The 23,556-nt window shown below is 44.3% G+C and overlaps 1 protein-coding gene across 2 annotated transcripts in view; it reads left to right on the top strand.

Annotated features, from left to right (window-relative positions):
* Positions 1 to 23,556, top strand: part of arap2 (ArfGAP with RhoGAP domain, ankyrin repeat and PH domain 2) — a 237,733-nt gene that overhangs the window by 154,985 nt on the left and 59,192 nt on the right. For both annotated transcript variants that reach the window (XM_042298473.1, XM_042298474.1), the window contains 2 exons: positions 16,880 to 17,024; positions 23,453 to 23,555. In XM_042298473.1, coding sequence (XP_042154407.1) covers positions 16,880 to 17,024; positions 23,453 to 23,555 — 248 coding nt within the window. The remainder of the gene's footprint in view (positions 1 to 16,879; positions 17,025 to 23,452; position 23,556) is intronic.

Raw genomic sequence — 23,556 nt, 5'->3', positions numbered from 1 at the left:
ATTTTAGTTTCTTCAAATTAGCCACCCTTTGCCTTGATGACAGCTTTGAACACTCTTGGCATTCTCTCAACCAGCTTCATGAGGCAGTCACCTGGAATGTATTTCAATTAACAGGTGTGCCTTCTAAAAAAAAAAGTTAATTTGTGGAATTTTTTCCTCCTTAATACATTTGAGCCAATCAGTTGTGTTGGGGTGGTATACAGAAGATTGCCATGTTTGGTAAACTACCAAATCCGTATTATGGCAAGAACAGCTCAAATAAGCAAAGAGAAACAACAGTCCATCATTATTTTAAGACCTAAAGGTCAGTCAGAAAATTTCAAGAACTTTTAAAGTTTCTTCAAGTGCAGTCGCAAAAAACATCAAGCGCTATGATGAAACTGGCTCTCATGAGGACAGCCACAGGAAAGGAAGACCCAGAGTTCCCTCTGCTGCAGAGGATAAGTTCATTAGAGGTATCTGCACCTCAGATTGCAGCCCAAATAAATGCTTCACAGAGTTCAAGTAACAGACACATGTCAACATCAACTGTTCAGCAGAGACTGCATGAATCAGGCCTTCATGGTTGAATTGCTGCAAAGAAACCACTACTAAAGAACACCAATAAGAAGAAGAGACTTGCTTGGGCCAAGAAACATGAGCAATGGACATTAGACCGGTGGAAATCTGTCCTTTCGTCTGATGAGTCCAAATTTGAGATTTTTGGTTCTAACCACCATGTCATTGTGAAACACAGAGTAGATGAACAGATGATCTCTGCATGTGTAGTTCCCACCATGAAGTGAGGAGGTGTGATGGTGTGGGGATGCTTTTGCTGGTGACATTGTATGTCATTTATTTAGAATTCAATGCACACTTAACCAGCATGGCTACCACTGCATTCTGCAGCGATACTCCATCCCATCTGGTTTGGGCTTAGCGGGACTATCATTTGTTTTTCAACAGGACAATGACCCAAAACACACCTCCAGGCTGTGTAAGGGCTAATTGACCAAGAAGGAGAGTGATGGAGTGCTGCATCAGATGACATGGCCTCCACAATCACCCGACCTCAACCCAATTGAGACTGTTTTGGATGAGTTGGCCCGCACAGTGAAGGACAAGCAGCAGTGTTTAGTATATGTGGGAACTTATTCAAGACGGTTGTAAAAGCATTCTGTTGTGTATTGATATTCTAGGTTTGTCCCTTTAGGGCACCTGTAACCCCCCCCCCCTTGCTAACCTACGTTGAAATGCTAGGAATGTTCTTCCTGTGAGACGCATTAAACAATGCCCACGTTAATTTCTACTCCCGTCTCATGTCCTGTCCTTATATTAGTTGTATAAGTATTACAGTGTGCTATTCAACACATTCCAAGTGAAGCTGGTTGAGAGAATGCCAAGAGTGTGCAAAGCTGTCATCAAGGAAAAGGAAAAGGGTGGCCTCTTTGAAGAATCTCAAATATATTTTGATTTGTTTAACACTTTTTTGGTTACTTAATGATTCCATATGTGTTATTTCATAGTTTCGATGTCTTCACTATTATTCTACAATGTAGAAAATAGTAAAAAATACAAATAAAATAAAAACCTTTGAATGAGTAGTTGTGTCCAAACTTTTGACTGGTACTGTATATATTTTTAAATGTCTCTGTGAAATGGAAATGTCTATTTTATACCTGACTTGAGAGATCCAGACATTTTATCTTTTTGCCTCCAATTTTAAATGTATTTTCCATTCAAAGGGACTTTCAAAACATTCTGGGCTCAGATTTCCATAGAGAAACGATGTCTTTGTTCTTAGATATTATGAAGTTTGAAGCCATTGTTCAGTTTAGACCATTGAAGTTTAGTCTACTTTAAAACAAAAAAAAATCTAATTTTCTTTTTAATTAGTAATTTCATTACTTACATTTATTTCTTACATTTATTTCTGTCCCAAATAATATTTTAAAATCAGCCTACCTACTCAAAAATCTGCGAGGGTCATAGTCCATTTCCCTAATCCCTTCATCACATTGTTCCATGGCTAAAATCATCTTGGACTGCATCCAAAATGGTTCCCTAGTCCCTATGTAGTGATATGGGCCCTGGTCAAATGTAGTGCACTATATAGTGTTTAGGGTGCCATTCCGAATGTATCCTAGGCCTGTTGATCTGACCTTAACTGTGGGTGGATAATGTCATCTTCTCTGTCTCCTCTCCTCTGGTAATGCAATGAAGAGGGATCCCAGCACGTTCTCTACCAACACAGACAGATCGTTCAGACCCTTACGATTTAGCTATTTCCATTTTCAGCCCAACTGACATGCTGTCTAGCAGATGTCTTCATCGCAAGATATTTTAGTTTGATGGTGGAAAGAGAGTGGGATAGAGAGAGGGGATAGAGGGAGGATACAGAGAGAGGGAGGATGGGAGGAGAGGAGGAAAGATGATGACTCATTGGAGAAGTGTGAAGTATGCTGTTTGAGTGCGGAGAACGGTGGGAGGGTTTTGTAACGTTGATTATACGTTGGTTGTGCATCTTGTGGTAGACTAAATGTTGTCTTTTAACATGACGAAATGCACACATTTTCAAACCTACATACAGATGTAGGGTCTTAATTTGAGCCAGTGTGCTACAGTAGGAAAATAATCCTGCAGCAAGAGGATGTGAATTATTATGTGGGTTATATTTAATGGACATTTTTAAAAAGGGAAATGACGAACTTTAGAAACCTTTTTAAACCTCATGCACTACACATTTCCATTTCCTGCCGTGCAGGAAATGAGTGATCAAATTGACCTCCTTTTTCTGTTCTTCTTTTTCTTTAAATGTTTTTTTTTAGCAAGGTGCTAATTAATAGGAGTTTATGAATTTATGTAGGTTGTTTTCCTTTCTTCAAAACTCTTCCTAGTCCCTCTGTTCAGGTATTGTCTAATTGATTACTTAATTGGTCCTCTGATGACTTGATTAGCACAATCAATATCCCAATGGTGAACGCTTTCAGAACATTTGACAAAAGAAGAAACCAGAGACTCTAAATTGCGGATATGTGGTCCCTTCCCATCCTCATTTGTCTGGAAACCGGTAATGTGGCGAGCAAAAGAACTCGTTTGGAACGTTAGCTAATTTGTAGACGTCGGGCGGAGGCGGTTTTCTTTTGGTCGCCGCCCTAGTTTTCCCTAGCTACACTCTCTCTGGAGGTTGGTAGTGACCCCCCATGGCGCTCGACAATGCTGCGGGGCTCATCGTTGGTGTGTGTGTGTGTGTGTGCATGGGGAGGAGAACAGCTGGAGACGGGACGCAGCTGCCTGATTGTAAATCAGCTTGGTATTGTTCCCTCTACCATGCTAGCACTGTGCAGGGGCTAGAGTAGTGCCGCACCACCCGCTAACTGTCAATGTGGAGCCTGCTGGTGGAAACAGAGAGAGAGACAAGCACACAGATATTCACTTTGGTGAATGTCGACGGTGGTGAGGGTGGCAGTGGGTTTGGGTGATGTCAGTTCCTGTCAGCAAGCCCTATACGAAAAGGGCAAATTCTGCCTATTTTTTCCCTCTCTCCGTTTCTTTCCGTCCCTCAGCTGCAGTTCAGCCCCCCGGTAGATTTCCCCCTGCGTGCGTCAAAGCAAAGCCTCGTCCCCCTTTTCCTCTCTCTCTTCCCTTCTCCCTCTCTCTGTCTCTCTCTGTCCCTCTCTTTCTCCCATTCAGTCTCTCTATTCTACCCTCCTCTCTCTTCTCTTCTTCCTCTCTCTGTCTCTCTCTCTGTCCCTCTCGTTCTAGCATTCGGTGTCTCTTTCCCACCCCCTCTCTCTTCCCTTCTCCCCCTCTCTGTCTGTCCCTCTCTTTCTATCATTCAGTCTCTCTTTCCCACCCCCCTCTCTCTTCCCTTCTTCCTCTGTCTGTCTCTCTCTCTAGCATTCGGTCTCTCTTTTCCACCCTCCTCTCTTCCCTTCTCCCTCTCTCTGTCTTATCCCATACTCTCCCATACTCTCCTCTCCCCCTCTTAACCTCTCTCTCGCTCTTTCTCTTCTCCTTCTCTCCTACCCATTCTCAACTTCTCCTCATCTCTCCTCCTCTCCTCTATTTGACAGCCATAAACTAGTAATTTCCCCTGTAGGCCAGTAATGGGATGATTCCCTGGAAAAACCTTCCCTCCCTGATGTCTTCTCATTCATTTGTCAGGTCTGTCCGTAGCGTTCCTCATTACAGTCCTAGATTCCCGCTAGGTTTTTCCCAATGCACCTTTCCATGGGATGGAGACTGGATGGGTTTTATTTCCTCATTGAGGAGAATGGAATTCTGTTGACTGCCAGCGGTAGAGGTCACACGGTGTTCGAGGTAGAGGTCACACCGGTTCGTGATACAGGAGAATTAAACTCTTTAAAAAGTCCCAATATGCTTTGAATTTCACTCATTTAAACGAATGATAAATGTTTCACACCCGGGAGGGTCATCTAATCGATATTATCATACAATTTCATGTCATATGACTGTTCACATGCCCAGTCTGATACCTAATGATTAAAGGCCTATATGAATTCATTCATCTCTGCATCCATGTTTCCAGGTTCAGGAACAGCATTTGTCTTACAAAACTGCCTGGATTCAGGCAGAACAACAAAACAATATTTACTGTTTGTGACCAAAAGGCAACTAGACTTGCATTTTCATTCAACTATGCTTTCTCTCTTTGTGTAAACCCTCCTATAAAGCAGTTTACATGGCAGAGGTTTAGATGAGCTACCATCCCCAGGTCCAGAAGGAGACTGTTGTAGCCTGAATCTAAAAAAAAACACGGAACGAAGCACCAAACAACAAGAAAAACATCTGGTGAAGTGATAGACATGGCATTTTGGTGTGTCTGATAATATCGTCAAGACAACGGAAGCAGTTGTCGCAGGTAGATAGAATTGGTAATGACTTTAAATACCAGCTGTCACCACGGCAACTACGTGCATGGGAGAGGGGGGTGACTATAAGTGAGATTTCACTTCAGAGTGTTATGGTAGCGGTGAGAAACAAGAATGGAGAATGGGGTCACATACCTAGAATTTCCTGAAATGTCATCTCTGGAAACATGACAACACTTTGGTAAGTTATTAGTGGAACGTTGTCCACAATGTCTCTGACTCAGACAATAATTTACTATTGGAATGAACATTTGTAGTGTAAAAGTCGAGCAGGAAAGTGTTTTATATCAAATCAAAGTGTATTTGTCACGTGTGCCGAATACAACAGGTGTAGTAGACCTCACAGTGAAATGCTGAATACAACAGGTGTAGTAGACCTCACAGTGAAATGCTGAATACAACAGGTGTAGTAGACCTCACAGTGAAATGCTGAATACAACAGGTGTAGTAGACCTCACAGTGAAATGCTGAATACAACAGGTGTAGTAGACCTCACAGTGAAATGCTGAATACAACAGGTGTAGTAGACCTTACAGTGAAATGCTGAATACAACAGGGGTAGTAGACCTTACAGTGAAATGCTGAATACAACAGGTGTAGTAGACCTCACAGTGAAATGCTGAATACAACAGGTGTAGTAGACCTCACAGTGAAATGCTGAATACAACAGGTGTAGTAGACCTTACAGTGAAATGCCGAATACAACAGGTGTAGTAGACCTCACAGTGAAATGATGAATACAACAGGTGTAGTAGACCTCACAGTGAAATGCTGAATACAACAGGTGTAGTAGACCTCACAGTGAAATGCTGAATACAACAGGTGTAGTAGACCTTACAGTGAAATGCTGAATACAACAGGGGTAGTAGACCTCACAGTGAAATGCTGAATACAACAGGTGTAGTAGACCTCACAGTGAAATGCTGAATACAACAGGTGTAGTAGACCTCACAGTGAAATGCTGAATACAACAGGTGTAGTAGACCTCACAGTGAAATGCTGAATACAACAGGTGTAGTAGACCTCACAGTGAAATGCTGAATACAACAGGTGTAGTAGACCTTACAGTGAAATGCTGAATACAACAGGGGTAGTAGACCTCACAGTGAAATGCTGAATACAACAGGTGTAGTAGACCTCACAGTGAAATGCTGAATACAACAGGTGTAGTAGACCTCACAGTGAAATGCTGAATACAACAGGTGTAGTAGACCTTACAGTGAAATGCTGAATACAACAGGTGTAGTAGACCTATATACAGTAGAGAGGTTATATACAGTAGAGAGGTTATATACAGTAGAGAGGCTATATACAGTAGAGAGGCTATATAAAGTAGAGAGGCTATATACAGTAGCGAGGCTATATACAGTAGTGAGGCTATATACAGTAGAGTGGCTATATACAGTAGTGAGGCTATATACAGTAGAGTGGCTATATACAGTAGCGAGGCTATATACAGTAGCCAGGCTATATACAGTAGAGAGGCTATATACAGTAGATAGGCTATATACAGTAGCGAGGCTATATACAGTAGCGAGGCTATATACAGTAGCGAGGCTATATACAGTAGAGAGGCTATATAAAGTAGAGAGGCTATATACAGTAGCGAGGCTATATACAGTCGCGAGGCTATATACAGTAGTGAGGCTATATACAGTAGCGAGGCTATATACAGTAGCGAGGCTATATACAGTAGCGAGGCTATGTAGCGAGGCTATATACAGTAGCGAGGCTATATACAGTAGCCAGGCTATATACAGTAGCCAGGCTATATACAGTAGATAGGCTATATACAGTAGCGAGGCTATATACAGTAGCGAGGCTATATACAGTAGCGAGGCTATATACAGTAGTGAGGCTATATACAGGCACCGGTTAGTCAGGCTAATTGAGGTAATATGTATATGAATGTATAGTTAAAGTGACTATGGATAAATAATAAAAAGAGAGTAGCAGCAGCGTAAAGAGGGATTGGGGGGACAATGCAAATAGTCCAGGTAGCCATTTGATTACCTGTTCAGGAGTCTTATGGCTTGGGGGGTAAAAGCTGTTGAGAAGCCTTTTTGTCCTAGACCTGGCACTCTGGTACCGCTTGCCATGCAGGGAGTACAGGATCGACTGAGCACGCACCACTAAGGGGCTCCAGTGCTGAGGATCAGCGTGGTGGATGTGTTGTTACCTACCCTTACCACCTGGGGGCGTCCCGTCAGGAAGTCCAGGATCCAGTTGCAGAGGGAGGTGTTTAGTCCCAGGATCCTTAGTGATGAGCTTTGAGGGCACTATGGTGTTGAATGCTGAGCTGTAGTCAATTAATAGCATTCTCACATAGGTGTTCCTTTTGTCCAGGTGGGAAAGGGCAGTGTGGAGTGCAATAGAGATTGCATCATCTGTGGATCTGTTTGGGCGGTATTCAAATTGGAGTGGCTCTTGTGTTTCTGGGATAATGGTGTTAATGTGAGCCATTACCAGCTTTTCAAAGCACTTCACGGCTACGGACGTGAGTGCTACGGGTCTGTAGGCAGGTTGCCTTAGTGTTCTTGGGGACAGGTGGTCTGCTGGGAAACATGTTGGTATTACAGACTCAATCAGGGACATGTTGAAAATGTCAGTGAAGACACCTGCCAGTTGGTTAACACATGCCCGGAGCACACGTCCTGGTAATCCATCTGGCCTCGCAGCCTTGTGAATGTTGACCTGTTTAAAGGTCTTACTCATGCCTCAGTGTTGCTCGCCTCGAAGCGAGCATAGAAGTGATTTAGCTCGTCTGGTAGGCTCGTGTCATTGGGCAGCTCGCGGCCGTGCTTCCCTTTGTAGTCTGTAATAGTTTGCAAGCCCTGCCACATAAGACGAGCGTCAGAGCCTGTGTAGTACGATTCAATCTTAGCCCTGTATTGACGCTTTGCCTGTTTGATGGTTCGTTGCAGGGCATATCAGGATTTCTTATAAGCTTCCGGGTTAGAGTCCTGCACATTGAAAGCGGCAGTTCTACCCTTTAGCTCAGTGCGAATGTTGCCTGTAATCCATGGCTTCTGGTTGGGGAATGTACGTACAGTCACTGTGGTGGACGACGTCCTTGATGCACTTAATGATAAAGCCCGTGATGTGGTGTACTCCTCAATGCCATCGGAAGCATCCCGGTTTGGTGGAAGAGAGGGATGGAGAGATGAAAAGAGAGAAACCGGAAGAGGGAGAGAACCTTTTCTCCTGTCTTTTTCATGTCGTCTATTAGAACAATATCTGACTCGTCACACTCTGTTTGACAAAGGAATCAATAATTAGCATATTTATGAGATGAAGAGAGTCAACTTTTGGGAGTTGAAAACCATTGTGTGTGTGTGTGTGTGTGTGTGTGTGTGTGTGTGTGTGTGTGTGTGTGTGTGTGTGTGTGTGTGTGTGTGTGTGTGTGTGTGTGTGTGTGTGTGTGTGTGTGCACATGTCTGTCGGTAGCAGAAACAAAAAAGCAGAGTCGACAGTGACTTTGAAATCCAACATGAGATGTTTTCATGAACTTCATGCTTGTTAAGTAAATCCTCCCAGGCAGACAATCATGAAATACATGTGTTACTTCCAAACTTCCAGAGATCATCTTTGCCTCTTGTTGATAGAAACCTGCAGGAAGATTAGATTTATTTACTATTATTATACTGGCTGTAAGTGTGTGTCAGTTTAAGATTAAGGAGGACCATTGTTTTGTATGTGCATGGCCTTATTTCTATCGCATCATATTGGATGACTGTCGTTCATATTCCATTCCCCCAGCTCAATATAACATCAACAGGTTTAGGCTACTACATGACACTCGAATGTGCCCTTTACCCTTCATGAGGTTGCTACAACCTACTCAACAAATTAACGTTTTTAATGTAGGTGTAACGGTTTTCTTCTGGTGAAAGAGAGGCGGACCAAAATGCAGCGTGGTTATTTTTGTACATCTTTAATAAAGATGAAAATACAACAATCTACAAAACAAGAACCGTGAAAAACTGAAACAGTCCTATCTGGTGCCACAAACACAAAGACAGGAACAATCACCCACAAAACCCAACACAAAACAGGCTACCTAAATATGGTTCCCAATCAGAGACAATGACTAACACCTGCCTCTGATTGAGAACCATATCAGGCCAAACATAGAAATAGATAAACCAGACACACACAACATAGAATGCCCACCCAGCTCACGTCCTGACCAACACTAAAACAAGGAAAACACACAAGAACGATGGTCAGACCGTGACAGTAGGTGCAGGTCGAGAGACACATTAGAGTAATCAAGGGGAAAGACAGTGACACATTCAAGCCTTGTACACTCTTGCCTGCATTTAACGTCCACATTTATATTGGACAAATTCAGGTAGGTCCCTCCACGTTTCGCTCCGTTTGCTCCCGTTTCAGAAACGTTTTGCGACATTATCGGCATAATGAATACACCCTTGATCACCCGCACACACAGTTGACTTTCATAGCAGCCCACATACAACATTATCAGTTTGCTCATTGTATAATTATTTTCTTGAATCTACCCGCTCTCCTCCTCCTACCTTTTCCCTTCAGTCGTGGAGTGCACAACACATCAGCTGTCTGTGACCAGGCGCAAAAACCTATCCCAGCCAAACCTTCAGACCATAACCACTAACCGCTAACAACTACATCGTTGTCAATATACTAATATTAGAGTTAAAACTTGAACCCAACAAACCAATCCATGTGTACAATCACACAGCACAGTGTACTGTTGGCAATACATTTATAAAACTGAAAAGCTTACCTTGACTTGAAAGTGCTACCATGTTAAATAGCCTTAGCCAGCTAGCTAACAAATAACATTGTTTAATATATAGAAAAAATGCATTCGGAAAGTATTCAGACCCCTTGACTTTTTCCACATTTTGTTACACTACAGACTTATTCTAAAATTGATTAAATTGTTTTTCCCCCCTCATGAATCTACACAGAATACCCCATAATGAAAAAGCAAAAACAGGTTTTTAAACATTGTTGCTAATATATAAAAAATGTCAACTTAAATATCACATTTACTTCCGGCGCCGACAGAGATGGCCGCCTCGCTTCGCGTTCCTAGGGAACTATGCAGTTTTTTGTTTTTTTACGTGTTATTTCTTACATTAGTACCCCAGGTCATCTTAGGTTTCATTACATACAGTCGAGAAGAACTACTGAATATAAGATCAGCGTCAACTCACCATCAGTACGACCAAGAATATGATTTTCGCGAAGCGGATCCTGTGTTCTGCCTTTCAACCAGGACAACGGAATGGATCCCAGCCGGCGACCCAAAAAAACAACTCCGTAAAAGAGGGAAACGAGGCGGTCTTCTGGTCAGACTCCGGAGACGGGCACATCGTGCACCACTCCCTAGCATTCTTCTCGCCAATGACCTGTCTCTTGACAACAAGGTTGATGAAATCCAAGCAAGGGTAGCATTCCAGAGGGACATCAGAGACTGTAACGTTCTTTGCTTCACGGAAATATGGCTCACTGGAGAGACGCTATCGGAGGCGGTGCAGCCAGCGGGTTTCTCCACGCATCGCGCCGACAGAAACAAACATCTTTCTGGTAAGAAGAGGGGGGGGGGGCGTATGCCTTATGGCTAACGAGACGTGGTGTGATCACAGAAACATACAGGAACTCAAATCCTTCTGTTCACCTGATTAAGAATTCCTCACAATCAAATGTCGACCGCATTATCTACCAAGAGAATTCTCTTCGATTATAATCACAGCCGTATATATTCCCCCCCCAAGCAGACACATCGATGGCTCTGAACGAACTTTATTTGACTCTTTGCAAACTGGAATCCATACATCCTGAGGCTGCATTCATTGTAGCTGGGGATTTTAACAAGGCTAATCTGAAAACAAGACTCCCTAAATTGTATCAGCATATCGATTGCGCAACCAGGGCGGGAAAAACCTTGGATCATTGTTATTCTAACTTCCGCGACGCATATAAGGCCCTTCCCCGCCCTCCTTTCGGAAAAGCTGACCACGACTCCATTTTGCTGATCCCTGCCTACAGACAGAAACTAAAACAAGAAGCTCCCACGCTGAGGTCTGTCCAACGCTGGTCCGACCAAGCTGATTCCACACTCCAAGACTGCTTCCATCACGTGGACTGGGATATGTTTCGTATTGCGTCAGATAACAACATTGACGAATACGCTGATTCGGTGTGCGAGTTCATTAGAACGTGCGTTGAAGATGTCGTTCCCATAGCAACGATTAAAACATTCCCTAACCAGAAACCGTGGATTGATGGCAGCATTCGCGTGAAACTGAAAGCGTGAACCACTGCTTTTAATCAGGGCAAGGTGACTGGTAACATGACCGAATACAGTGCAGCTATTCCCTCCGCAAGGCTATCAAACAAGCTAAGCGTCAGTATAGAGACAAAGTAGAATCTCAATTCAACGGCTCAGACACAAGAGGTATGTGGCAGGGTCTACAGTCAATCACGGACTACAAGAAGAAAACCAGCCCAGTCACGGACCAGGATGTCTTGCTCCCAGGCAGACTAAATAACTTTTTTGCCCGCTTTGAGGACAATACAGTGCCACTGACACGGCCTGCAACGAAAACATGTGGACTCTCCTTCACTGCAGCCGAGGTGAGTAAAACATTTAAACGTGTTAACCCTCGCAAGGCTGCAGGCCCAGATGGCATCCCCAGCCGCGCCCTCAGAGCATGCGCAGACCAGCTGGCCGGTGTGTTTACGGACATATTCAATCAATCCCTATACCAGTCTGCTGTTCCCACATGCTTCAAGAGGGCCACCATTGTTCCTGTTCCCAAGAAAGCTAAGGTAACTGAGCTAAACGACTACCGACCCTTTGCACTCACTTCCGTCATCATGAAGTGCTTTGAGAGACTAGCATCGTGAAGAAAATAGGTCCACAGCGATGCAATCTCAACCACACTGCACACTGCGGACAAGAGGAATACCTCTGTTCAACCTCAGGAGGCTGAAGGGTCTCGAAACTGGGTACTGGCTTGTCACCAAAAGCACTCACAAACTTCTCCTGTACAGATGCACAATCAATCATCAGGTTTGCGGAGACACAACAGTGGTAGGCATCCTGGCGGGTGTGGTGTCAGGAAAATAACCTCACACTCAACGTCAACAAAACTAAGGAGATGATTGTGGACTTCAGGAAACAGCAGAGGGAACACCCCCTATCCACATCGATGGAACAGTAGTGAAGAGGGTAGTAAGTTTTAAGTTCCTGCGTCACATCACAGACCAGAATTGGTCCACTCACGCAGACAGCATTGTGAAGAAGGCGCAGCAGCGCCTCTTCAACCTCAGGAGGCTGAAGAAATTCGGCTTGTCACCAAAAGCACTCACAAACTTCTACAGATGCACAATCGAGAGCATCCTGCCCACAACCGTAAGGCTCTCCAGAGGGTAGTGAGGTCTGCACAACAGATGCACAATCGAGACAGCATCCTGTGAAGGGCTGTATCAACTGCTCCGCATCACCGGGGGCAAACTACCTGCCCTCCAGGACACCTACACCACCCGATGTTACAGGAAGGCCATAAAGATCATCAAGGACAACAACCACCCGAGCCACTGCCTGTCCACCCCGCTGTCATCCAGAAGGCGAGGTCAGTACAGGTGCATCAAAGCTGGGACCGAGAGACTGAAAAACAGCTTCTATCTCAAGGCCATCAGACTCAACTCCAGCCACTTTAATAATGGGAATTGATGGGAAATGATGTAAAATATATCACTAGCCACTTTAAACAATACTACCTAATATAATGTTTACATACCCTACATTATTAATCTCATATGTATACGTATATACTGTACTCTATATCATCTACTGCATCCTTATGTAATACATGTATCACTAGCCACTTTAACTATGCCACTTTGTTTACATACTCATCTCATATGTATATACTGTACTCGATACCATCTACTGTATCTTGCCTATGCTGCTCTGTACCATCACTCATTCATATATCTTTATGTACATATTCTTTATCCCCTTACACTGTGTATAAGACAGTAGTTTTGGAATTGTTAGTTAGATTACTTGTTGGTTATTACTGCATTGTCGGAACTAGAAGCACAAGCATTTCGCTACACTCGCATGAACATCTGCTAACCATGTGTATGTGACAAATAAAATTTGATTTGATTTGATTTACATAAGTATTCAGACCCTCTACTCAGTACTTTTTTAAATAACCTTTGCCAGTGATTACACGCTTTAAGTCTTCTTGGGTATGATGCTACAAGCTTGGCACACCTCTATTTGGAGTGTTTCTCCCAATATTCTCTGTAGATCCTCTCAAGCTCCTTCAGGTTGGATGGGGAGCGTCGCTGCATAGCTTTTTTCAGGTCTCTCCAGAGATGTTCGATCGGTTTCTCTTTCCAGGCTATTGCTGGGCAACTCAAGGACATTCAGAGACTTGTCCTGAAGCCAATCCTGCATTGTCTTGGCTGTGTGGTTAGGTTTGTTGTCCTGTTCGAAGGTGAACGTTTGCTCCAGTCTGAGGTCCTGAGCTCTCTGGAGCAGGTTTTCATCAATGATCTCTCTGTACTTTGCTCTGTTCATCTTTCCCTCGATCCTGACTAGTCTCCCAGTCCCTGCCACTGAACAAATACCCCCAAAGCATGATGCTGCCACCACCATGCTTCACTGTAGGGATGGTTCCATGTTTCCCCCAGATGTGACGCTTGGCATTCAGGCCAAATCATTCAATGTTGTTTTCATGAGACCAGAGCATCTTGTTTCTCGTGGTCTGAGAGTCTTTTTAAGTGCCTTTTATTGAGGAGTGGCTTCCGTCTGGACACTCTACCAGAAATGCCTGATTGGTGCTGCAGAGATGGTTGTCCTTCTGGAATGTTCTCCCATCTCCACAGAGGAACTCTATAGCTCTGTCAGAGTCACCATCAGGTTCTTGGTCATCTCCCTGTCCAAGGCCCTTCTCCCCCGATTGCTCAGTTTGGCTGGGCGGCCATCTCTAGGAAGTCTAGGTTGTTCCAAACTTCTACCATTTAAGAATGATGAAGGCAACTGTGTTCTTTTGGACCTTCAAAAATGCAGAATAGTTTAAATACCCTTCCCCAGATACCCTTCCCCAGATCTGTGCCTCGACACAATCCTGTCTCTGAGCTCTACGGACAATTTCTTTGACCACATGGCTTGGTTTTTGCTCTGACATGCACTGTTAACTATAGACAGGTGTGTGCCTTTCCAAATCATGTCCAATCAATTGAATTTACCACAGGTGGACTCCAATCAAGTTGTAGAAACATATCAAGGATGATCAATGGAAACAGGATACACCTGAGCTCATTTTTTAGTCTCATAGCAAAGGGTCTAGTTACTTATGTAAATAAGGTTTGTTTTATACATTTGCAAAAATATCTATAAACCTGTTTTCATTTCATCATTGTGTGGTATTTTGTGTAGATTGATGAGGAAAACAATACATTTGATCCATTTTAGAATAAGGCTGTAACAAAATGTGGAAAAAGGGAAGGGGTCTGAATATGTTGAATGCACTGTATATATACAGTACCAGTAAAGAATTTGGACACATTTACTATGACTATTTTCAACATTGTAGAATAATAGTGAAGACAAAAATGATGAAATAACACATATGGAATCATGTAGTAAAACAAAAAAAAACATTTTAAACAAATAAAAATATATTTTATATTTGAGATTCTTAAAAGTAGGCACCCTTTGCCTTGATGACAGCTTTGCACACTCTTGGCATTCTCTCAACCAGCTTCACCTGGAATGCTTTTCCAAAAGTCTTGAAGGAGTTCCCACATATGCCCGGAAATCTGTTCTTTTGTCTGATGAGACCAAATTTCAGATGTTTGGTTCCATCTGCCGTTTCTTTGTGAGACACAGAGTAGGTGAAAGGATGATCTCCACATGTGTGGTTCCCACCATGAAGCATGGAGGAGGTGTGATGGTGTGGGGTTGCTTTGCTGGTGACACTGTCTGTGATTTATATAAAATTCAAGGCACACTTAACCAGCATGGCTTCCACAGCATTCTGCAGCGATACGCCATCCCATCTGGTTTGCACATAGTGGGACTATCATTTGTTTTTCAACAGGACAATGACCCAAAACAAACCTCCAGGCTGTGCAAGGGCTATATGACCAAGAAGGAGAGTGATGGAGTGCTGCATCAGATGACCTGGCCTCCACAATCACCTGACCTCAACCCAATTGAGCTGGGATGAGTTGGGATGAGTTTTACCGCAGAGTGAAGGAAAAGCTGCCAAAAAGTGTTCAGTATATGTGGGAACTCCTGTTGGAAAACATTCCTGGTGAAGACTGTTATAAAAAACATTCCAGGTGAAGCTGGTTGAGAGAGTGCCAAGAGTGTGCAAAGGTGTCATCAAGGCAAATAGTGGCTACTTTGAAGAATCTGAAATATAAAATATATACACTTTTTTTGGTTACTACATGATTCCATATATGTTATGTCATAGTCTTCACTATTATTCTACAATGTAGAAAATAGTACAAATAATGAAAAGCCCTTGAATGAGTAGGTGTGTCCAAACTTTTGACTGGTTCTTCATTTCTCAAGCGAAGATTTTGCTAGGACTTTCTTGGAGCGGGTTCATAATAAGTCAATGTGTGTGTTTCTGTGTGTGTGTTTCAGTGTGTGTTACTGTGTGTGTTTCTCTCTGTGTATGTGTGTGTGTTTCTGTGTGTGTGTTTCTGTGTGTGTGTTTCTGTGTGTGTTTCTCTCTGTGTATGTGTGTGTGTTTCTGTGTGTGTGTGTGTGTTTCTGTGTGTGTGTTTCTGTGTGTGTGTTTCTGTGTGTGTTTCTCTCTGTGTGTGTGTGTGTGTTTCTCTCTGTGTGTGTGTGTGTGTGTGTGTTTCTCTTTGTGTGTGTGTGTGTGTTTCTTTTGTGTATGTGTGTGTGTGTGTTTCTGTGTGTGTTTCTCTCTGTGTATGTGTGTGTGTGTTTTTGAAGTGTATGTGAAACGTGTGCTGCTAACAGCATCTCCTCCTCCACTGTCCCTGTCCCCATACTGGGCCAGTGATCATCTGCTCCTCCACTGTCCCTGTCCCCATACTGGGCCAGTGATCATCTGCTCCTCCACTGTCCCTGTCCCCATACTGGGCCAGTGATCATCTCCTCCTCCACTGTCCCTGTCCCCATACTGGGCCAGTGATCATCTGCTCCTCCACTGTCCCTGTCCCCATACTGGGCCAGTGATCATCTGCCCTCCACTGTCCCTGATCTGGGCCAGTGATCATCTGCTCCTCCACTGTCCCTGTCCCCATACTGGGCCAGTGATCATCTGCTCCTCCACTGTCCCTGTCCCCATACTGGGCCAGTGATCATCTCCTCCTCCACTGTCCCTGTCCCCATACTGGGCCAGTGATCATCTCCTCCTCCACTGTCCCTGTCCCCATACTGGGCCAGTGATCATCTGCTCCTCCACTGTCCCTGTCCCCATACTGGGCCAGTGATCATCTGCTCCTCCACTGTCCCTGTCCCCATACTGGGCCAGTGATCATCTGCTCCTCCACTCCCTGTCCCCATGTGGGCCCATCTCCTCCTCCACTGTCCCTGTCCCCATGGGCCAGTGATCATCTGCTCCTCCACTGTCCCTGTCCCCATACTGGGCCAGTGATCATCTGCTCCTCCACTGTCCCTGTCCCCATACTGGGCCAGTGATCATCTGCTCCTCCACTGTCCCTGTCCCCATACTGGGCCAGTGATCATCTCCTCCTCCACTGTCCCTGTCCCCATACTGGGCCAGTGATCATCTCCTCCTCCACTGTCCCTGTCCCCATACTGGGCCAGTGATCATCTCCTCCTCCACTGTCCCTGTCCCCATACTGGGCCAGTGATCATCTGCTCGCAAACACACATGACAGCCCTCCTTGACAACGTACCAACCGTTTGAGCTAACGTGTGTGTGTGAACTTTGAACTAACGTGTGTGTTTGAACTAACGTGTGTGTGTGTGTGTGTTTCAGACATGGTGCGACGCTGGTGTACTCTGGAGGGGGGCTTCCTTAGCTATTATGAGAATGAACGGAGCCCCATGGCAACCGGCAGAGTCGACATCACTGAGGTGGTCAGTCTGGCCGTCAACAACACAGAGACCATGACTGGAGCTGGGTATGGACACACACACACACACACACACACACACAAACACACACACAACAAACACACATACACACAGAAACACACACAAAAACAAAAAACAAACACACACACACATGCATTCACGAATACACACATACTTTCTCTCACGCACACTCTTTGACACCCCCCCCCTCTTTGACCTTCTGAACATACCTAACAAACTTCGCTGCACATTTCATAATTGTATGAATGGTTTATGTGTTGTATTGACATCAGCAAAATTAGGTTAAAAGTGCAGAAACCACCAGGCGTCTACCAATCCATCTTTGTAATGAACTTCTTATCAATTCAAAATTGAGAAAAAAAGTTGATAAGCTAAATCACTTACTAAGAGGGACGTAAACTAAGACAGACAGACATGTGAACAGAAAAAACACTAACACTAGATACAGTTGAAGGCAGAAGTTTACATACACCTTAGCCAAATACATTTCAACTTCGTTTTTTTTCCTCACAATCCCTGACATTTAATCCTAGTAAAAATTCCCTGTCTTAGGTCAGTAATCACCACTTTATTTTAAGGATGTGAGATGTCACAATAATAGTAGAGAGCATGATTTATTTCAGCTATTATTTTTTTTATCACATTCCCAGTGGGTGAGAAGTTTACCTACTCAATTAGTATTTGGTTAATTGCCTATACATTTTTTTTTTACTTGGGTCAAACGTTTCGGGTAGCTTTCCACAAGCTTCCCACAATAAGTTGGGTGAAATTTGTCTCATTCCTCCTGACAGAGCTGATGTAACTGAGTCAGGTTTGTAGGCCACCTTGCTCGCACACGCTTTTTCAGTTCCGCCCACACATTTTCTATGGGATTGAGGTCAGGGCTTTGTGATGGCCAATCCAAAACCTTGACTTTGTTGTCTTTAAGCCATTTTGCCACAACTTTGGAAGTATGCTTGGGGTCATTGTCCATTTGGAAGACCCATTTGCGACCAAGCTTTAACTTCCTGGCTGATGTCTTGAGATGTTGCTTCAATATATCCACATAATGTTCCTCCCTAATGAAGCCATGTATTTTGTGAAGTGCATCAGTCCCTCCTGCAGCAAAGCACCCCCACGACATTATACTGCCATAGTTCACGGTTGGGATGGTGTTCTTCAGCTTGCAAGCCTCCCCCTTTTTCCATTATGGCCAAACAGTTTCTCCAAAAACATTTTTCCAAAAAAAGTGTGATCTTTTGCAATTGCAAACTGTAGTCTGGCTTTTTTATGGCGGTCTTGGAACAGGGGCTTCTTCCTTGCTGAGCGGCCTTTCAGGTTATGTCTATTGGACTCGTTTTACTGTGGATATAGATATTTTTATACCTGTTTCCTCCAGCTTCTTCACAAGGTCCTTTGCACTTTTCGCACCAAACTACGTTCATCTTTAGTAGACAGAATTTGTCCTTCCTGAGTGGTATGATGGCTACGTGGTCCCATGGTGTTTATACTTGCGTACTATTGTTTGTACAGATGAACGTGGTACATTCAGGCGTTTGGAAATTGCTCCCAAGAATGAACCAGACTTGTTAAGGTCTACAATTTTTTTTCTGATTTCTTTTGATTTTCACCTTTCGGTTACCAGTCCAACGCTCTGCCGCCCCTAAACTCTAACCACTACGCTACCCTGCCGCCCCTACACTCTAACCACTAAGCTACCCTGCCGCCCCTAAACTCTAACCACTAAGCTACCCTGCCGCCCCTAAACTCTAACCACTAGGCTACCCTGCCGCCCCTAAACTCTAACCACTAGGCTACCCTGCCGCCCCTACACTCTAACCACTAGGCTACCCTGCCGCCCCTACACTCTAACCACTAGGCTACCCTGCCGCCCCTAAACTCTAACCACTAAGCTACCCTGCTGCCCCTAAACTCTAACCACTAAGCTACCCTGCCGCCCCATACAGTAAATTGTAAGTGATAATAAATAATCTGTAAACAATTGTTGGAAAAGTAACTTGTGTCATGCACAAAGTAGATGTCCTAACCGACTTGCCAAAACTATAGTTTGTTAATAAGAAATTTGTGGAGTGGTTGAAAAACAAGTTTTAATGACTCCAACCTAAGTGTATGTAAACTTCCCACTTCAACTGTATATTCTCTGACTGCAGTTCAGGCAAAATATAGCTTGGCTTATCCGTTCGCTTCAAACATTTAAACAATGAGCAATCATTCTGAAGAGGGGACCATTATGCAATTTCTGAGTGTGTGCAAGTACGTGCACCGAATGTGTGTGTGTATATGTCCATTTCTTGTGTGTGTGTGTGTGGCTCAAATAATGGGTCCATTAATACCCCAGCAGATGTTATGGAGAGGGAACAATGTCTTGATTTGTAAATGTTATTTATGTTCTCATTATGGACATCTGGCTGTACTCACTACTCTGGCCCCATGCAATGGATTCATGTACACAATCAAGCCTAGTTAATTTTTCTGCGTATTTTTGGAGTGTTTGTGTGTCGGGGAGACGGGGGTGTTGTGTGTGTCGGGGAGACGGGGGTGTTGTGTGTGTGTCGGGAGACGGGGTGTTGTGTGTGTCGGGGAGACGGGGTGTTGGGTGTGTGTCGGGGAGACGGGGTGTTGTGTGTGTCGGGAGACGGGGTGTTGTGTGTGTCGGGGAGACGGGGGTGTTGTGTGTGTCGGGGAGACGGGGTGTTGTGTGTGTCAGGGAGACGGGGTGTTGTGTGTGTTGGGGAGACGGGGGTGTTGTGTGTGTGGGGGGCTGTCTCTGTGTGTTTTAGTTTGATGGCTACGCGATCATTGTAAAATGGTGCTCCCCCAGCCTCTCTGTCTCATCTCTCTCCCTGTCCCCCAGCCTCTCTGTCTCCTCATCTCTCTCCCTGTCCCCCAGCCTCTCTGTCTCCTCATCTCTCCCCCCGTCCCCAGCCTCTCTGTCTCCTCATCTCTCTCCCTGTCCCCCAGCCTCTCTGTCTCCTCATCTCTCTCCCTGTCCCCCAGCCTCTCTGTCTCATCACTCTCCCTGTCCCCCAGCCTCTCTGTCTCATCTCTCTCCCTGTCCCCCAGCCTCTCTGTCTCATCATCTCTCTCCCTGTCCCCCAGCCTCTCTGTCTCATCATCTCTCTCCCTGTCCCCCAGCCTCTCTGTCTCATCATCTCTCTCCCTGTCCCCCAGCCTCTCTGTCTCCTCATCTCTCTCCCTGTCCCCCAGCCTCTCTGTCTCTTCATCTCTCTCCATCTCCCCAGCCTCTCTGTCTCCTCATCTCTCTCCCTGTCCCCCAGCCTCTCTGTCTCCTCATCTCTCTCCCTGTCCCCCAGCCTCTCTGTCTCCTCATCTCTCTCCCTGTCCCCCAGCCTCTCTGTCTCATCTCTCTCCCTGTCCCCCAGCCTCTCTGTCTCATCTCTCTCCCTGACCCCCAGCCTCTCTGTCTCATCATCTCTCTCCCTGTCCCCCAGCCTCTCTGTCTCCTCATCTCTCTCCCTGTCCCCCAGCCTCTCTGTCTCCTCATCTCTCTCCATCTCCCCCAGCCTCTCTGTCTCCTCATCTCTCTCCCTGTCCCCCAGCCTCTCTGTCTCCTCATCTCTCTCCCTGTCCCCCAGCCTCTCTGTCTCCTCATCTCTCTCCCTGTCCTTCAGTGGGAGAGTAATTAAGAGCTACATTGACTACTGATCAGTATCATAGATTAAACCCCCACGCGCTGGGTGACAAGTAGCCTAGTGGTTAGAACGTTGTAACCTTTCACTTACTGTCCCAAACAGTCTGTCGTTCTGCCCCTGAACAGGCAGTTAATCCACTGTTCCTAGGTCGTCATTGTAAATAAGAATTTGTTCTTAACTGACTTGCCTGGTTAAATAAAGGTTAAATACAAATGAAAATAAAAAACCCTTTGTACCTCCACAGTCCCAGCATGCTTCAGTGTTCTCTTTGTTAAAACCCAGAGCAAGTCTTCAGTATATTAGACAGCTGCTCGATTATGTTCTGGGTCCGTACATGTTAAGAGATGCTAGAACGAGGAGTGGAAACGGAACGAGGAGCTCCACCCTCTCTCTTTGAAAGTTACAAGCCAAATGATCGCTTCCGAAAATGGAAAGATGCTAACACATGTGAAATTGTGATTTGTCCAAATAACAATCTAGGAAAAACCCTAACATTGTAACTATGGCTGTCCTTTACCCCACGTGTCACGTTCAGTCCCAACAGAGTCCAGAGAACCAATTATGTTTACCTACAGTACCAGACAAAAGGTTGGACACACCATCTCATTCAAGGGTTTTTCTTTATTTTTACTATTTTCTACATTGTAGAATAATAGTGAAGATGTCAAAACTATAAAATAACACATATGGAATCATGTAGTAACTAAAAAAATTGTTAAACAAGTCAAAATATATGCCAAGAGTGTGCAAAGCTGTCATCAAGGCAAAGGGTGACTACTTTGAAGAATCTCACATATCAAATATATTTTGATTTGTTTAACACTTTTTTGGTTACTACATGATTCCATATGTGTTATCTCATAGTTTTGATGTCTTCACTATTATTCTACAATGTAGAAAATTGTTAAAAAATATATAAAAAAATAAAGAAAAACCCTTGAATGAGTAGGTGTGTCTAAACCTTTGACTGGTACTGTAGATCTGTCTAAGAGAGATTAGCCTTAGTGCTCTACAGGGAACATCCATCTGTCTACGGCTCATACATATTAACGTATGCAGGAACTGTGCTTACTCTGCATCGCCCTGCACTGCAGAACCACGTGGGTGTCATTTTATATTAAATAGACTGCTTTGGTAATTTAATCAGGTATGAGACCCTCTACCTTGTCCGCTGATCCCCGATGAGTATTACCAGCCCACGTTTTCAGAATATTATAGCAAAATATGCACATAGGTTTTGATGGAGGGAGAATCGTGCGTCTGCTAGATGAAGTGGGTGGGTGTTGAAGTCGTTTTGGATGGTGAAGTTGGATTCTGTGTTGTAGGCTAAAGACATCGCATTGTGTTTGTTAGTGAGATATTCTTCAAACTTAAACTTCTATTTCGAAATCTCTCTTTCTCTCTACATTTTCTTTCTCTCTCTTTCTCCCCCTTCGCCGACTTGTCCTCTGGGACTCACTAACAAGCGCCTGTACACTTGTCAGGGGTCCAGTGGGGTCACACAAACACCCGTGTCCCACTGCGTTCCCCTGATGTTTGTGAGTGGAAGTACGCCTCAGCGCTACCGGTACCCCTCATTACATGCTCCTTCAGACAGTTCCCCTTATAACCCCTTATAACCCCTTATAACCTCTTATAACCACCGCCGCTCTACCCCTCATTACATGCTCCTTCAGACAGTTCCCCTTATAACCCCTTATAACCCCTTATAACCTCTTATAACCACCACCGCTCTACCCCTCATTACATGCTCCTTTAGACACGCTCTGCTGTTCCCCTTATAACCCCTTATAACCCCTATAACCACCACTGCTCTACCCCTCGCCCGCCAACCCCCACCCCCCAAAAAAAACGAATCCAGCGATCGCCTGCCTCTGTGTCGAAACCATTAAGAAAGTGATACTCTGACCACAGAGGGAAGCCAGTGAAAGAGACATAAGAGAAAGAGGAAAAGGACAAACAAAGATTAATAGCTGCCTTTTGGCTTCCGGCAGCAGGGTCGTTCCTCTCTTAAACAGCAGGTATAAAGCACCTTTTGTGTTTTAAATGTGTCTGTATGTTGAAGTATTTGTGTCTACGTGGGTAAAGGTGTTGGTATATATATGGTGCATTCGAATTTGCCTCAAAATGTTGCTTTATATTCAGGACATAAAGTACATTTCTGTACCACATTTTTTGTGTCTTATTGCTAACAGGATGCATGTTTTGGAATATTTGTCTTCTCTACAGACTTCCTTGTTTTCACGCATTTAGTTTAGTATTGTGGAGTAACTACAATGTTGTTGATCCATCCTCAGTTTTCTCCTATCACAGCCATTAAACTCTGTAACTGTTTTAAAATTACCATTGAACTCATGGTGAAATCCCTGAGCAGTTTCCTTCCTCTCCGGCAACTGAGTTAGAAAGGATGCCTGTATATTTGTAGTAACTGGGTGCATTGATACACCGTCCAAAGTGTAATTAATAACTTCGCCATGCTCAAATGGATATTCAATGTCAGATATTTTTAAAATGCTAATGCTATGTGACTTCTTGTTAAGCACATTTTTACTCCTGAACTTATTTTTTAGGTTTGCCATAACAAAGGGATTAAATAATGATTGACTCAATCTGTCTGTTTTCACACGTGTGTTGCTGTACATGTCTCGTTTTGCATTATTTACAGTAATGTACAGAATGTGTTTGTGTAGTATTTAGACTGCTTGCTGGTTAGTTTTTAAAGCAACAATCTCCTATCCCTTTCTCCTGCATGCACCAGGAACAGTACTGTATGTGACGTGCCTGTCCCATTGTTCTCTCAGGGCTGTGTTCATGGTGGAGACCTACCTACAGTCAGACAGAGTGTTCTTGTTTGGCGCCAAGACACAAGAGACGCAGCAAGACTGGGTCCAGGCTATCGCCAAGG

Source organism: Oncorhynchus tshawytscha, linkage group LG15 (genome assembly GCF_018296145.1).
Source record: "Oncorhynchus tshawytscha isolate Ot180627B linkage group LG15, Otsh_v2.0, whole genome shotgun sequence".
NCBI lineage: Eukaryota > Metazoa > Chordata > Actinopteri > Salmoniformes > Salmonidae > Oncorhynchus > Oncorhynchus tshawytscha.
Note: the sequence above shows the minus strand (reverse complement) of the source record. Positions and strands in the feature narration are given on the sequence as shown.